Source organism: Pleurodeles waltl, chromosome 6, assembly GCF_031143425.1.
Source record: "Pleurodeles waltl isolate 20211129_DDA chromosome 6, aPleWal1.hap1.20221129, whole genome shotgun sequence".
Lineage (NCBI taxonomy): Eukaryota > Metazoa > Chordata > Amphibia > Caudata > Salamandridae > Pleurodeles > Pleurodeles waltl.
The window spans coordinates 600,695,181-600,711,895 of record NC_090445.1 but is presented as its reverse complement, the minus strand read 5'-3'; the positions used below and the strand labels follow the sequence as shown (position 1 = coordinate 600,711,895).

Sequence of the window (16,715 nt, the reverse complement as noted above, 5' to 3'; positions counted from 1 at the left end):
GTGGTATCCTGGTGTTGTCTGACATAAATGTTATGCACTAAATATTATTTACTAAAATATCATCCCACAGGAGTTAATAATAGAAAACGAATGCCCATAGGAATAACATATTGTGAAAGATATTCAAGACACAATATTTATCTCAGTCAATATTTCTGTCACACAACTGCCTCTCTGCTCAGAGCGCACATGAGATTGTCACCATTTGTTCAGGCCAGGCGCAGGCAATACACAATATGCTCTTGAACTCTCAGAGGGCATGTCTTCTCTCTGACCCAAACGAACAGTCGTCAAGACCAGAAAGCACTGACTCCTATGGTGTAGATGTTCACTGAGGTGAGAACAGGTCAGCCCAATCTGGAAGGTCACAATCTGGAGTTTGGGAGAAGGAAGACTTCCAACGCAATCTATTTTGTGAGTAGGCTATTGCTCGCTAAAGGTTCAGCTGTTTGTACATACTCTAGATTTAGATCAACAGGAATGACATTCAGTTTCACGTTGAATTATTATCAAGTCAGCCTTGCCTTTGAATACACTCTGATCAGGAGGGTGAGGTGTAGGCTTTTCCTGTAAACAGGCCCCTCTCAATTATTATTGCTGCCACTGTCCCCTCAGCTACTAATTCTATTGGATATTTATATGTGCTCTTAGAAGAAGCAGTATAAGGTAGCATGTAGAGACTATGTATGAAACGTTTCTGTCCATTAATGAGTCTGTCAGTTTCTAGAATGTCTGTAAATGTTCCTTTTACCAAGCTATTTGGTAATTTCGTTATTGTTTTTTCTTTAGTATTGCACGTAATGATAACTCCTATTGAATTATGCAGAAGATAGCTCTTCTAAATACATTTATAGTGAGTCCTGAAAAGGGCACTGTCTCGCCAATTTTGTCACATCCCTCCTTCTCTGGCTTTTGGCTTAATTAGTTATATCCCTTACACAAAATCCTTGATTACAAGTGGCCATTCGTCAGGATGCCATTTCTAAGACCATTCCTTTTCATTCAAGTGTAGCAGATGCTTTTGTGAAGGTAAGCAATAATATCATGCAGTAAGAATCATATCATTAAACATAAAAATGTATTGTGGAAATGAAAAAAATAAATATCCTCTATCTGGACATTGATAAACAAAAAAATGTTCAATGTTGACTTTTGTTTTCAGTCAGATCTTTAAACAAGCATTTTCAATACAACGGGGCTCGCATTTGCTCGAGTTGGAGCTATTTGCGTTGTAAACTCCTAACCTAACTTTTCTTGCCACATAAATTAAAAGAAAAAAAAACACAGCGCAATCACGCTGAAATTGAAAACAAAAAAAACAATTGTGCTATGTAAACTACAGCGCAATGGCGCTGCGGGGAAAATTAACAGATAAAGTAGTCCAGAAACCAGGCTCAAAACATCGAGCCTCTATGTTTCTAGTAGTTTACCGGTGCTGTGTAGGTGGGCTAAACACCCACCGGAAGAGACATGACAGATGCATGCCTTTCACAAATGAAAGCAAGAAGATTTTAAAGAGCAAGCCCAGGAACCAATGAAAGAGACTGACATGACTTGGGCGTGGTTTGAAGCCCAAGGAGAGATTACTTTATGGACGGAGCGCTTTGCGCTCTCCCATAAAAAAGGAGGTTGAGGAGATAAAGTGGGATGTTGACACATTATGTCCATTAAGTAAGGAGCCCTTGATGTGGGTTAGAAGTTTTGTGTACACAGGTATTTTTTCTTGATGATCCTTGTCAAACCTACCTGCAAAAGGGTGCAGCTCAGTCATTTGGCAGGAGATGTTGTTTTAATGACAGAACTCAGTACACCAGTGCACCTGGTGCTTGGCCAAGCCAGGAAGATTTTTACATACTTGGCTACAGGCTTCAGTTACAGATGTTTAATCATTGTACGTATGCGCTAAGAAAAATCAGACAGCACCCATGTTATGCCGCGTCTGATCTGACAATTAGAAATTGTTGGAGTCTGACTCATTACCTCATTAATCCAATCCCTTCATGGTGGTTTGAAATACTACACATGTCTCGTAATTGAGACTATATCCTTGATTAGATACTGAGATTTTCTAAATTATACATCCTATTTCAGTCAATCTCTGCACCACAAGCCCAAAGCAGCATCTTGAAGCGACGCACCGTGAATAAAATTACTTAGTGCTTTCCAAGATCATACATCTTGTAAAACGACAAGCCATACTTATTCTGACAGTCGTATCGTCATCTACTTTTTCTCAAGCGACTTTTAAGCATGGGTCGTCTGTGATTTTATTTTCATCTTCCACGCTGCAGCTTTATCTGTCAACTTGCTGAATTGCCCTAAAATAAATTGACATGTTTAGACTTCATCTCACTGAATTAATTTGAATGTTTCCTGGGGCGCGACCTCCTGAATGGTCGGTGGGTGAACAGGATAAACAATCAGCAATGCACATTAAAAGAGATATTCTTGGCACCAGTTCCGCTGTCTGCAGGGTCCACAAGATCTGGGGCTCCTTCAGAATCGGGGCGATGAGGCAGATTTAAACCAACGTTAGTTTATATCGCCAGCGACGACTGAATTCTCTCTTACTGTGCTCATGGTGGCTATTAACGCCAAACTAAAGGGGAGCTTTTGCAAAAGTATTTGTCTGCTCCCCTCCAAATCCTAGCTACGTAGCACTGGGACCACGGCTTATGCTGCAGAACTTTGCAAGTGCTCTGAATCCCACCCACAAACCTGCCACTCAAAAGGAACTTCTGGATGCTTTTCCTTTGTGGTTGCTCAGGGACTTCTGGGGTTAGAGTTAAGGTGTACAGATCGATCTGCCCACTGAATTATTGGGCCATGTAACATTAACCATTTTCATTTCCAAAATAAGCTTCATTGCAAGGCCCCTATTAGGTCAAATTGTCATGTTTCTACACGTTCTCCTATAGTTTGCATTGCTATGATACAGATGTGGAGGCACACTGGACCTGAAGACCGACCTACGCCATCAACTGCCTCCATCGGTTCGGGACATTTTTTTCTAACATGTTCTATCCCCAACTGCTCCACAATGGCCAGCAGCCCCTGAGTCTAACAAAGCTGCTACCTTGTCCCTGCCTTCCCCGGGTGTGCTTAACTGTGCGTAATAGGGGAAGCTAATGATCGCTGGGGTTCACCAGGACAGCTGACTCTCCAGTGTCATCTTAAGGATTTTGGGGGCCTAAGCAAAAAAAAATTGGGGTGGGGGGCTCTGTATGAAAAAAAATACTTTTATTAACCATTTCAAGCTCACGTGATGTCAAACAACACTAAATTATATGTTACATTTTAATGAGGACCTACAAAACCAGTTAAACTATGCTTGCCCGAGACCCCTAAAATCCTTAGCATGACACCGTTTTTGACAGAAAGAGAGGTAACAATGGGCAGAGAGGAGAGATGTTTACATAGAGAATTAGAATAGACGAGTCAAATAGAGGGGGTGGGGGTGCCCTTGGCAACTTCCTGCCAATGCTTTAAAATCCTATACTTGAAACCTCTTGATAAATGGGCCTCGTGATACAGTGAACGTTGCAGTCTTCCTAATCGTCCTTGACTGCAGTCTAGCAAAGCTTGTGATTTAGCAAATACTAGTCTAGAACATATGGCCTCCCCTTGCACCTTACGGCCAGATTGACCACAATACACGCATAGGTTCAGTTTCTTTCTTTTTTAACATTCTCCTCTGATTTCTTTCCACATTTTTCATGCTGGGATTTTCCCGGCCGCACTACAACCACCTTCGTGTGACTTTTTTTTATGTATCTGAACTTTTTCGTGTTAAGTTTTCAATCCCGGACTTACTGTAGAACTGAATGCGGTGGGCATGTGCCTGAAATTCTCATGAGAAAAGAGCTATCAGCCTGAAATACATTTACGAGAGCATCATTATTTTGAAGTGCTTCAATCGCCTTTTCCACGAAACAGATATTCTCTTTGTACATAATCACCTTGTGCGTTTTAAAGCAGCACTTCGCCCTCAGTTATGTTACGTTTATACTTTGCTATGTACTTCACAGCAAATATTGGTTGTCCAGGCTTCTGCTTTCTTTCTTGTTTCCTGCTTAATTTCACATACATCTCATAAACTATCCTCAATTGAGGTCCTTGTACCATGTCTTTGAAGTGGTTTTAATAGTTAGATCCACCTCAAACCTCAAGCATTTAGTCAAACAGTTTTTTCCAGCAACGTGTTTCTAATGTGCAGAACAGTGTCTTAAACTTTGATGGTTCTGATTTTGATTCCTTGTAGATAAAATTCAGGGGCATATTTATACTCTCTTTGCGCCGAATGTGCGTCAAAATTTTTGACGCACAATCGGCGCAAACACTGCCCCATATTTATACTTTGACGTCTGACCCCGTGGGCGTCAAAGTTCCACCATGTGTGTCATTTTTTAGAAGGGGGAACCAGCCTTGCGTTAATTATATGCAAGGTAGGCGTTCCCTTCCAAAAAATGACTTTAAGGCCTGTGCGCCTTATTTATACTGTGACGTCATTTTGACGCACAGGAGGGGGCAGGCCTTAAAAAACGGCACCCAGCCTGATGGGCACCGTTTTTTAACGCCTAGGTCAGGGCAGGCGTTACGGGACCTGTGGGCTCAGAAGGAGCCCAGAGGTGCCCTCCCATGCCCCCAGGGACACCCCCTGCCACCCTTGCCCACCCCAGGAGGACACCCAAGGATAGAGGGACCCATCCCAGGGAAGGAAAGGTAAGTTCAGGTAAGTATTTTTTTCGTAATTTTTTTGTGGCATAGGGGGGCCTGATTTGTGCCCCCCTACATGCCACTATGCCCAATGACCATGCCCAGGGGACATAAGTCCCCTGGGCATGGCCATTGGGCAAGGGGGCATGACTTCTGTCTTTGCTAAGACAGGAGTCATTTCAATGGGGTTGGGCGTAAAAAAAAAATGGCGCAAATCGGGTTGAGGCCAAAATTTTGCCTCAGACCTGACTTGCCCCATTTTTTGACGCCCAAGCTCCATTTTCTCCTACGCCGGCGCTGCCTGGTGTGAGTCATTTTTTTTTACGCACACCAGTCCGCAGCGCCGGCTAACGCCATTCAATAAATAAGGAGCCCGCATGGCGCTTTGGAATGGCGTTAGTTGGTGGTAAAATTTTTGACGCACAACTGCGTTGGCGCAGTCGTGCGTCAAAAAGTATAAATATGGGCCTCAGTGTTCAACTAATTGTTTTGTGAGGCAAGCAGCACTACCTTCTCACAAACTGCCAGCAGATGTCCCCACAGGACAAAGACGTATTCCTTAGATATGCCAGCTTTTCTTTCTCACTTTGTAATCTGCTCCACACTTGATATGTTCATTTTGCCTCGCTAAGTATGGCACGAAGAGCTTGGCTTTTATAACCTCAGTTCTCCAAAATGACTGCTCAGAGTTTAAAATCGTGGGAGGTTTTTCTGAGCACTGCTACTATAAACAGAGTTGAAATCAACAGACAACATTACAACACCTATTGTTGGAGTACAATTACAATTAAGATTATAATTGCATCAACTCTAATTGAAGTACAATTACAATTGTTATAATAATAGAAATAATTACCACAGTTGGTTTATGTTAGGTCTACCATATATAAGTAGTTGAATGAATCAGCTTGGGTTTGGGGTGGTAGAGAACGCGGAACAACCATCCTCCTACTCCCCTCACACGCTTTCAGCTTCAAGTGTTGTTTCCGTGGTGTCCGTGGCTTTACTGCTGTATTCATGACCTTATGTGACCTTGGATAACCAGCCAATAAGAGCAGACTTTGGTGCGGCTGTAACTGCTTGCTCTTCACTGAAGCTTTGTCGGGTGTGAGCAAACCCTGTAACAGATAATGGTGTGACTGACCATGAGGACTTTCCTCTCCCCCGAAGTTATGGCACACACACAACATTTCCTAAAGCGTATCTTGGCACATTTTATAAAGCTTGTTATGTATTTAGTTATTAACCAATGTACTGTTATGTAGTCAAGCATTTTTTGACTATTCCACTGGCTCTCTCTGTAACCCTGTTTGGGCTGGGCCTAATTGGATGTGAGAATTAAGGGTGCTCTCCTACCTCAGTGCGCGACTTTACTCATACTTTAAAAGTAAACCCGGGCCCTTGTGCTGAGTGAAATGTACACTGTCTACCTATCACCACTAATTACAACAAGTCCTTTGCCACTGCATGAGCTGTGACTTGGTGCTATGGACATAGCGACATAAAGCTAACGTAGGAACCTCCCATTTAAAAAAAGAAAAAGAAAATATATATATATATATATTTTTTTTTTTTTTCTTGGTTTGAGCAGATTGACATGATTGATGTAAATTATTGAGATGGTTGTGCTGCTTTTGTGAGATGGATTTTGATTGGTTTCACTGTCCTGAACGAACTTGCTGTGTCTCCTGCATGTGCTGAGTCAACCCCTTCATGTACTGCTTAAATCGGCCCTAGTCAATTCATTTTACCCAGTCCTGGTATCATGACCAATTGAGCTTATCCTGTTCCAGAGGCAGTGTACTTAAATGGGAAGGCCACAGACGTGGCTGTCTTTTTAATATGATGATTTTATTGCTGAGTGTGTTTTAGGGTCCATCTTAGTTTGTGATTCGGTAACTGTTGCTACTTTGCAACTTGATTTTGCAGCTTTATTATCAGCAGAATTGCCTTTTGAGTGAATTCTCTCACTTTGGTGGTTTTGCATGTGTTGTACATCCAGCTTTTACGTTATCTTTTGAAGGCATCTATCCATGCCTAGAACTGCTTTGCTGTTATCATCTTTCCCCAAAGGTCTTTGTAACCATTTTATTCCCAAAGTTTTAAATCTACTTCGTACCTGTGCGAAAAAACGAGGAGTCGGAAACAATCAGTTTAGCTACCGAAAAATGTGTTATTTGAAGTGCCCAAATGAATGTATTCAATTTGGAAATTTGTGCAGTTGAATCACCTAAGTACTTGGATATGCTTTATTTTAAATTCTGCATCCTTAGACAGTCCTTTTACTGCTGCCCAGGCAGCGGAGGATCATTATTTTGTGCCTTCTACAGCAGCTTATGCCAATCCATCTGTACAAAGACTGTGTGATGACCATTTGATGTTGTCATTGATGGTGTTGATGGGATTGCTTATTTACATTCAAGTAATTTCAATGTTTTTAGTATTGAATAATACTGAAACTGAACATCTAAACTGGTTTGGCTCCCAGCGCATTGCACCTAGGACACTTTTAAGGTTCTAGACTTTGGTGTGCTTACTTTACTAGCAATCGGTTCCTTGCCTTGTGCAGGGGGCTCTCTTTCATGATAGCTATTTTCATTGCCATGAGAACTGTCTCTATTGGAACAAAACACTCCTCTGTGTAAGAGCAGAAATGGAGGTAAATGCAAGTTAGGCCGTCATTGTATAGTATGTTGGTGAACCCTGTCTGACTAGGATCTGTTGTTATTGCTTCATTGTATTTGTTGTCCTATGATTGTAAATATGCTTTGAAAAGTTCCTGGGAATAGTTAGGACCTTTTTTATGTTTCCAGGCTCCCATCTCCATGATTCTGTGAAGAACGAGAATACTGCTCTTCACACGATTTACATCTCTCCTAAATCTTAATTTCATTCCTATCGCACAAGTTATACTCCCCCTTGTTCTTATGATATTGAAATTTGATTTCCGAAACCATATCCATGAAATCGCCGTGTATCCTTTTTTCTTTTCTTTTGAGTTCGCTTCATTCTCCAACTTAGATTTTAATTGGGTTTCTGACATTTTCTTCCCAGGGTGTCTCTTCTAATTGAGACATAAACTTGAGAAAAAATGTTTGCTAATTCCACTTCCTTCTGATCTTGTAGAGTCATGGCACATCTTTGGTTCATAGCCAGCAGAACTGCGCCCCTTTCAACAATACCTACAATTATTCCAGCTATAAAATCCATGTTGTCTAACAACTTCATACTTCTTGGTGCAGTCTACTTCACCCTCCACAACTGTCTTAGTAGCTCAGGGAACACAGCTACAGAGAGAAAGCCAGGAGAGAGGCTTCCAAATGTGCTCCCCCGTTATTGGCATTGCAGTGGATGAAGCATAATCCCCGTTGGAAGGCACATGTTCGTTATTCAATGTTTAAACTGCAGAGTTGATTGTGGATAATCCACCAACAATTGCCTTTTTCATTTTTTGTAGCTGAGCAACACCACACTTTTTAATTTTATTTAGTTTATTCCCACTGGGTTAATGGAAGTGGCTTGAGCAAGTGTATGTTTATGGATAGTATCTGTGACCTCAGTGCCCCCTGCTGTAATAGAAAGTGTATATCACTACAACCTCTGGCAACATTTCCCTAGTTTCTCCTCTGGGTAGCCAAACCCTTTCGGTGAGCTATGTATGTAGCCAATGCAGGGAAAGGTAAAGGTCCCATGCTTACTGTTTGTGTTATATATGGTAGGCTCCCTTGAAACAGGTTCACATGTTGTATGTTTGTTTACAGCACAGCAGTAAATCCGACTGGATTGTAACACGGGGAAAGCTCTGTTATTGCATATCATGTGAACATCCCTGATACATCTAGTTCTTCTGTTTCAGTCCATGAATATGATATATCAGCGGTACACACTGAGTCTGCACCACCCAATACATGGATTTCACACCTGGTTAATGGGAATTTCCTTGCTATCAGTTGGACTACAAGGGTAGGGCGCACGCTCTCTGGTTTAACTATTGTTTCTATTTCTACCTCTATTTCTTTTCCTGCCCTTGTTTCAAAAGACACAGAATCGTACTGGCCACCTAATGCCAGATCCCAGACAAACTCCTCCCCTTCTACCAATGACATCACTCCCCCTACGTTTACTCTAATCGATTAGGGCTCTATTTCATCCATACATTGTCAATTATATTTCCTGTTTTAAATTGCTTTTTCTTTTCTTTTACATTTCTCAGAAGAAACAGTTCTGCATAAAATTTCTAACTGAATTAATAAATGATTAACTAAATTAAACTTGAGATAGGGCCACATTAAAGCTTGGACGTACAGGCAGCCCAGCTGGTGGGGCACATCCTTTGTAACTGTTAGGATCTCAACAAACCTCAGTTGGAGAAGGAGACTCCGGTCCTTCCCGATACATTTATGTGCCTGACTGATCTTTGGAGTGCTGGGGCATCAGGGGCCAGGTCCCATGCTGGGTGTCATGTCATGTTACCCATAAATTATTGGGGCCACGCCCACTTAGATCTCCTAAGCCCCAAATGCTAAGTGTAATTTTCAGAGAAAAGGAGAACTGGCAGGCATCTTCCACCCCTCTCCTACTGGGTTATGCTGTGGTGGAAAAAGAGTATTAGGAGTCAGACAAACCTGTCACCCAATCTCTCCTCTGCAGGTGGCATTTGCAAAGCCCCACCCTAGACTGCAAAATAAGTACGTACAGCAATTGTATTAAACAATGCATGATTATTTCATGTACACTGTTTGTTTACAAATCATGTGTATTAGAATGATTGTTAGTAATATAAAAAGCAATAACTATACAAATTAGTTTAATTGTTAAATAAGTTCCAGGCTTATTTAATCGCAGATACCTAGTCAATCGTTTAAAACCTACCCAGTTTATACGCCAGCCTCCAAACAGCATAGTTGTAAAAGTTCTTCATAATGTTACAAATCATGTAATGCCTCCTTACATAGGTTATTGAGCTATCCGACCTGAAGTCACAGCTATGTATTTCAGCATCCCGTCCAGCAATTTGCCGTGTGTCCAACATGCCCCTGCACCAGCACCTTATGTACATTTCTTAAGCATTGTTTTCTATGGAGTGAGGAGGGGTCAGCTCCTCCTTGTTACACAGAAGCTTACCGTTACTTTTCTTCCTTCTTTTTACAACATGAAACAGTGTGATCTCTCCATGTGGTTAAATGTTAGCGCTATATTCATGAACACCAGACAATTTACATTTTCTTTCTCTGCTGTCTTAGCATGAGTTTGTTAAAATTATGCCTATGTGTATTACCTGCACCATTCATACAGATCAACCTACTTTCTAAGCCCTAAGCTTGCACCTCACAGAGTTCATGGTGGTATACAATCAGGCCTGTATTTTATGTAACATATCAGATACATTTAAATGTCTTGCTACACCCTTTCTGGATGCTGGTCACATGCTTGTTTGTCCCTTGTCCCCTTTACTACTTTTGTTGATGCAGGTCCACCCTTTGTGGATGCGTACCCTCTCACTGCGTGGGTGCTTACCTCGCCTTCGTTGGTGCTCGTTCACCCTTGGTGAATGCTTAGCCATATTTAATCATGCTTGATAGCACAAGTTCTCTTGTGAAGTATGCCAATCCTGGCAATATGGGAGAATAGCCTACTATACAGCAAATGGCTTGAACTATGCCCTTATGCTAAAATACCTGACTGTTTGGTCTATATCGCAGAGGATGGACCTTTAGCCAAGATGGTTTTATTATCCGTATATCACAAGTCCCTCACAGATGGGATGTGGTAATCTAATCTCTGCTTTGCTTCCTTTCTAGGAGAACCCAACTTACAAAGGTGATGCTCCAGAGTCAAAGTCTGGATCCGTGTCTGCGGTGAGTGATGTGACATCTTTACTGGGCCATGTAAATTGTTCCATGCATTGGGTAGGCGCAGATTACTCTGTGTTGTACTCTAGGTCTCTGTCCTTTATACCCTTGTCTAGAACCCTGAACTTGTTTCAGTGATTTTTATTGTTTTCTCAATCACCCTCCTCAGTGAATCTCGAGATTCTTATTTCAAATGTCCATGCATATCTTTTCTTCACTTTTATGTTCTTTAGGGTGGGCCTAAAATAAACTTTGGGTCCTTCGGACTGTCTTAGAGTAAGGTATTAGAAGTGGATGCACAAGAAGAGCATTATATCACAAAAGGAAGTCCAGAATGCAATATTTACCATGACAGGATTCCTTGAGTGCAATGCACCTTCCTGTATGTGTGCACTACCTGCACAAAAAAGTAGAAACTTTCCAAAGCTAAGCAATGACTACCAACGTTGCAGTTTTTCTCATTCCTCTGTCGTTCTCCGTCCTCTGCCTTGTAATTTGCCTGTGACTCCATGGGCCATTACTCTGCCAGCATTTACTCCATATCAATTCTTTGTTGTCTCTGCAGTTCCTTCACTTTTCTAAGTTGCTGCCTGAATCCTTCTCTATTTGTTTGTATATTAATATCATTGCATTCTGTGAGAGCTACTTTTCCCTTCTGCTTTTTTCTCTAATTCAGTTCAGTCTCTCACTCACTATCGATATTGCTCACTGTCTGTAATGCTTTTTTTTTCTCTTCCATGTACTCTGCATATGTCTCTCTTAATGCGTCTTTGTCACCCTGTTTTTGCTAAAAAAATATTTGCGTTCATATAGAAGACTCTCTACACTGTCATATTTTATTTATCTCATTAGCCTTGCTTACCAAGCACAAATCTACATCAAAATGTGTGAAAAGTGGTTTGTCTTAATTTGATTTCTTCTGGGAGACGTGTTCATGACCTGTGAAGATGGCGATACAGTTGTAGCCTGTATCTTAAAAAAGTCATTTCCCAACTAACACTCCATGTGATTTTATAGACTTTCCTATCACTATGAAGTGATTTCCCCCAAAATGGACGTTGGCATTATTGACTCTACTTTCTTGATGCAGTAGCACCAATGTGACCATGAGTGTCTCAACTAGTCACAGGGAATGATGTCTGCATCTAATGGTGCTTTGGTCTTCTTTTCAGGCTGCCATAGCACGTGCCAACCGAAGGAATGCAGGAGAGATGATAAAATACCGGCTTGTGGCGGTTCCTCATGGCAATGATATTGCATCTCTTTTTGAACTTGACCCCACTACGCTACAGAAGACGGACTCCTTTGTTCCCAGGTAAATCCACATGTAGATATCATGACTAAAACAATCACGCCTCAGTGAATGCGTGGATGCGCTACTCTCCAACAAACGGAAAACTCCTGAGCCCCATAGTTTCTGACAGCAGAGTTTCCGCTGACCCTGGTATCTGAAACCTTTGACATCTGTCACAGGGTTGTCAGGTCACTCTTTTTCCCTTCCCAGGACTGCCGAGGGGAACCCTGCTGATCAGGTGAGGGGCATCGCGCTATGGTCCCTTTGAGTGGGGAGGAAGCCATTGTTATCTTTTCCTGCAAGAAGTACAAACTCCTGCTTTGTGACTTTGTTCCTGCACAATAAAATACTTTTCTAAGAAGGTGCATCAAATATGGCAATCATTTAGTAGAACATCAGAACCTTCAGTGAGTTCAGTGGTGAAAGCACAAAGACCCCTGCCAGCCATGTGGGATCTCTAAATTTCCAATAGGGGAACGGAGGCCACTGATCTGGCAAGCAACTCGCCAGACTTTAATTGAGGCTCTATGCCTCCTTCACCCACACTTGTGACCCCTTTCAAACCTTCCTAAACATTTAATGTCCCCCTTGTGCTTCTTATAAACTAAAGGTTCATTTATAGTGTGGTGATAAAGGGGCATCAGCTAGAAACTGATTGATGCCTCATTTCAGAAGCAAAAAAGCGATGGGTGGAATGCTGGGTGTTTGTTTCTTTAAAATAAGAAGATGGTGACCAAGCAAGCTTACATTTTCACTCAGTTGCTTCTGTCATGTCAGTAGGAGCAGCTATGACAATTTTCCCACCACAGTGCAGTGGAAGTCTAAGTTTGGTGGGAGGGTTGCTGTTGTACATAAGGTTTCTGCCACCCCACAAGTTTGGCTCCCTGTATACCAAAACTGCAATGTGATCCTATTTCAAGCTTAATTTATTTCATCATCTATGAATTAGGTTGGACATTTTATGCAACACTGTTTATTCTGAGAAACTGGAGCATTTTAAACATAAAATAAAAGATCATTTAAAATAAAGCAATGGAATTAAGAGTGTGTAGATGAGAAAGAGGCCTGACAGATGATAGTTAATTTGGGTGAGTGATGTTGTTGATAGAACAGGTGTTTTTTTCTGGGATCTGACATCAGGTAGCTGCCTGGAATTAGGCAGTTTCAGAGTTTTGGCATAGGAAGGATAAAGTTCCTGGGTTTTGGGTCAGCAGCTGAAAGACATTTTTGCTGTCTTGAAACGAGTATTTGAAAGACAGAGAGAGTCTGCACTGCAAGTTCTTTGGGCAGCTGCCAGGATTAAGTGTGGATGATGTGTAGTGAGGGTTTTGAAGTCTTATGGTCATGAAGTAGAAACAGGAGTTTGAGTGCAATCAGAGCCTTCATTGGATGACAGTTATGAATTTTCAAAGTTTCTGAGTAGTGGTTACATTTCTAGAGTCCCGTAATGATCCACTCGGAGGCGGGGGGTTGTGACAACTGTTTTGGGAGAAGAGAGAACAGTTGTCAATATCAGGTAGTATAGGGTTACAATCATTAAGTTTGGCGATCAACAGTGGCTTAGACTATGGAAAGGAACACCAATGGAGGGAATAAGGATTTTATTTTTCCAAGAAGTGTGAGTTGGACGAAGAAGAAATTAAATAGGTTTTCTCAATAAAGGCTCTGAAATTGAGGTGGGGAGCAAGTGGTATGCACAATAATTTGACATAATATGACAGGATTTTAGGTGAGGCATAGAAGAAAGCCACATGGATCCATTACAAAATAGGAGTTGTAAGGGATGGAGTGATTAAATAGGAAGTATTTAGGTTTTGGAAAAGTTACATTTAAGGATGTTTGCTGACATCCAAGGCAGTTTTATTACCAAGATAATGTTGTTTCGAATGTGAAGTACAGTTGGAATGTCACAAGTACAATAGAGTATTGATATATTTAGATTTCTGTCCAAAGAGTTTTCTCACTGTTCCATGTACATGTTGAAAAGTGATGACATTGAATTCTGTGGTTCTCCATGTCAATTGGGGAGGGAATATGGGTGGTGGAGAATCTATCTGGACAAACTGGAAAAGTCCAACAAAAACAACATGCCTCTTGAAAGCATGCGACAGGAGCACAGTTGTAGAGAAAAGGAGGATGACTCACTACTTAGTATGGAGAATAAATTACCTGGAAGCTGGCTATCTTAGTGATAGACTAACACTAAATCCAGATTAGTAGGAATGGTGATGGCAGTAGAGTAATTTTGTTTTGCATAATCAGGAGGGTTCAGTGCCTTTGCTGGGATAAGGTAGTTCAGTGACCGTTCTGCAGTTGCTGAGGTTGCTAACATCAAAAGAAAGATGCTTTGAGAAGCAGTAGGTGTACATCAGCTTAAATTTCTAGTAGGAAGCACACTTGAGGTACAGAAGAGGTCAGTTATAAGCAGGCATGGTTTGTAAACATGTCTGAAAATTGCATAGGAGCTAAAGTAGGATGGAATAAGAGGCAAAATTCATACTGGGCACTAGAGTTAAAAGATCAAAATATGTCTGGGATGTGAGAACAGTCAAGATTGTGTTTGGGAGATACCGGGGAATTGTTAGAGGATGTAATGCAAGTAATAGATATCTCATCCCAGATTTTGTCAATCTTGACTGTGAAGTAATTGGTGAAAACAGAGGGCTTTGCTTGGCACTGTAGGAGGAAGGGTGCAGAAGAGGGAAAGAAGCAATTTTAGTGTACTTGAGAATATTCTCTGGGGCTGGAGTAAGAACTGAGTTACTATGATTCTCCAAGACGAAGGATATCACACGAATGATGGTTACTGTGAATGCTTTTCTAGTAGTTTTAAGAGTTTAGGAAGTTATTGTGTGCAACATTTTCTGCAGTATTTTTCAAGGCATTGAGAAGTGTTTGATTTTCTATTCTAGTGTCTTTGGTGAAACAAGAGGTTGAGCAGTGGGATTTTAGATTATTTGACTGCAAAAGAGCAAGTTCATCAAAAATAGAAAGAGCAATATTGTTCACAATAGACTCAGTAACCGAGGAGGTTCAAATGAGGGAAGACCATTACGAAGATTTATTTAAAGTACTGGGTAGATAGGTTTATTCACCTGGAGATAGTTTGTGGGAAGAGGGAATCAGAGGTAGAGGGTTTCATTACATGATATTGGAAGGATTAAATAGGAAGCATTTATATTTTGGAAAAGCTACATTGAAGGATGTTCGCTGACATCCAAGGCAGTTTTATACAAAGATAATATTGTTTTAAATGTGTTGCCAGAATGAATGAGGGACTGCTGAGGAAGATGTCATGTTTTAATGGTCATTTCTTTTTGAGAAACTCATGAGATACAATCTAGACACTTCAATCACTAAATTACTATGTAAAAAGGGAAAAGGTGAAATTCGGAGTGCAGGTGTTCATGTAAGAGGAGGCTCAACATTCACATTTAAATAGGAAACATATTTAACACACTCAGACTTGATCACTGGAATTATCCATCAGCAGTAATGTGCACTTATGTGAGAGTAGGTACTGAAGGTGTGGGTGTCTCATCTCAGAGTCATTGGCAAGAACATGGGACATGGCCTGTGTCTGTACTGGACTGTAGTTCAGAAAAGGAAGTCAGTATTCATTGTAGCTGATAGTGAGGCCTGGGATCATATGCGTGGAATTCCTCCGAGGCTGTACATTGCTGGCCCCATACCTCTGTACTTGGAGAATAAACATCTATAGCCCAACTCAAACCCTATGTGCCGTACCTACAGCTCCTAATGTCTGACACAAGGGCACAAAGTTCTAGTCCTAGAAACCTAGCCCCATTATTCATGATTTCACACCTACTGACTCAGAGTCTGTGTATAAGTCCCCAGTTTTGAGCACTGCATACTTAGGCCCTCATTACGACTTTGGCAGTCTTTACACAAGACCGCCAAAGGCACGGACGCCAGAAGACCGCCAATGTTGGCAGTCCAAAGGCTGCCACATTACGAATTATGTCGAATTTCCACCTGTTTACGGAAATCCAACACCGTCGGCCTGGCCGACGGCAGAAGAGAGGCATTTCCACTGCCAGCACCGCCACGCCAACAGGACACCGCCTGACGTATTACGAAACATAATATGGCACAGCGGTTACCTGAACAGTGGTGTGGTGCTGGCAGTGGAAACACCGAGACCCATCTCCTCCCGGACGAGTGCCTCGCCGAGACAGGTAGATGGACCGTCCGAAAGGGGGAGAGGGGTGTTATGTGCATGTGTGTTGTGTGTGTGTGTATGTGTAGCGCTGTGGGTGTGCATGAGTGCATGTGTGTATGTATGTGTGCGTGGAGGGTGTGTGTGTGTCTGAATGGAAGTGGAGGGGAGGAAGTGTGTTGGGTGAATAGGTGTGTGTATTGGGATGCATGAGAGTGGGGTGCATGTGTGCAACTCTGCGAGCGAGTGGGGGTGCATGTGTGTATGCGTGCAAGTGGGTGGGGTGTCTGCGTGGAGTCAGTGGGGGTGTTTGTATGGAAGTGTGCGGATGGGGTGTGAATGTATGCGTGCGTGGAGGGGGTGGGGGTGTGCATGAATGCAGAGGGGGTGCACATGTGTGAGTGGGGGGGTGTATATGTCAGTGTGAGAGCAGGTGGGGGTGTTAGTATGGATGTGTGTGGGGTCTGCATGTGTGTATGAATGCGGGGGATGGAGGAGGTGTCTATGTGTGTGTTTGTGAGTGAGTGTATGCCAAGGGGGGAGAGGGGTGTTGTGAGTGTGTGTGAGTGCGTGTATATTTGTGTGAATGCGGAGGGGGAAAGGGAGGTCTGTTTGAGTGCGAGTGTATGTGTCTGTTTGAGTGCGTGTGTGCGAGTGTATGTGTCTGAGTGCG

The 16,715-nt window shown here is 42.1% G+C and overlaps 1 protein-coding gene across 1 annotated transcript in view; it reads left to right on the top strand.

Moving 5' to 3' along the window:
• ITPR3 (inositol 1,4,5-trisphosphate receptor type 3) overlaps positions 1-16,715 on the top strand; it is a 467,836-nt gene that overhangs the window by 221,737 nt on the left and 229,384 nt on the right. Inside the window, exons 10-11 of the mRNA XM_069238858.1 lie at positions 10,518-10,574; positions 11,741-11,883. Of these exons, the coding sequence (XP_069094959.1) occupies positions 10,518-10,574; positions 11,741-11,883 (200 nt within the window). The remainder of the gene's footprint in view (positions 1-10,517; positions 10,575-11,740; positions 11,884-16,715) is intronic.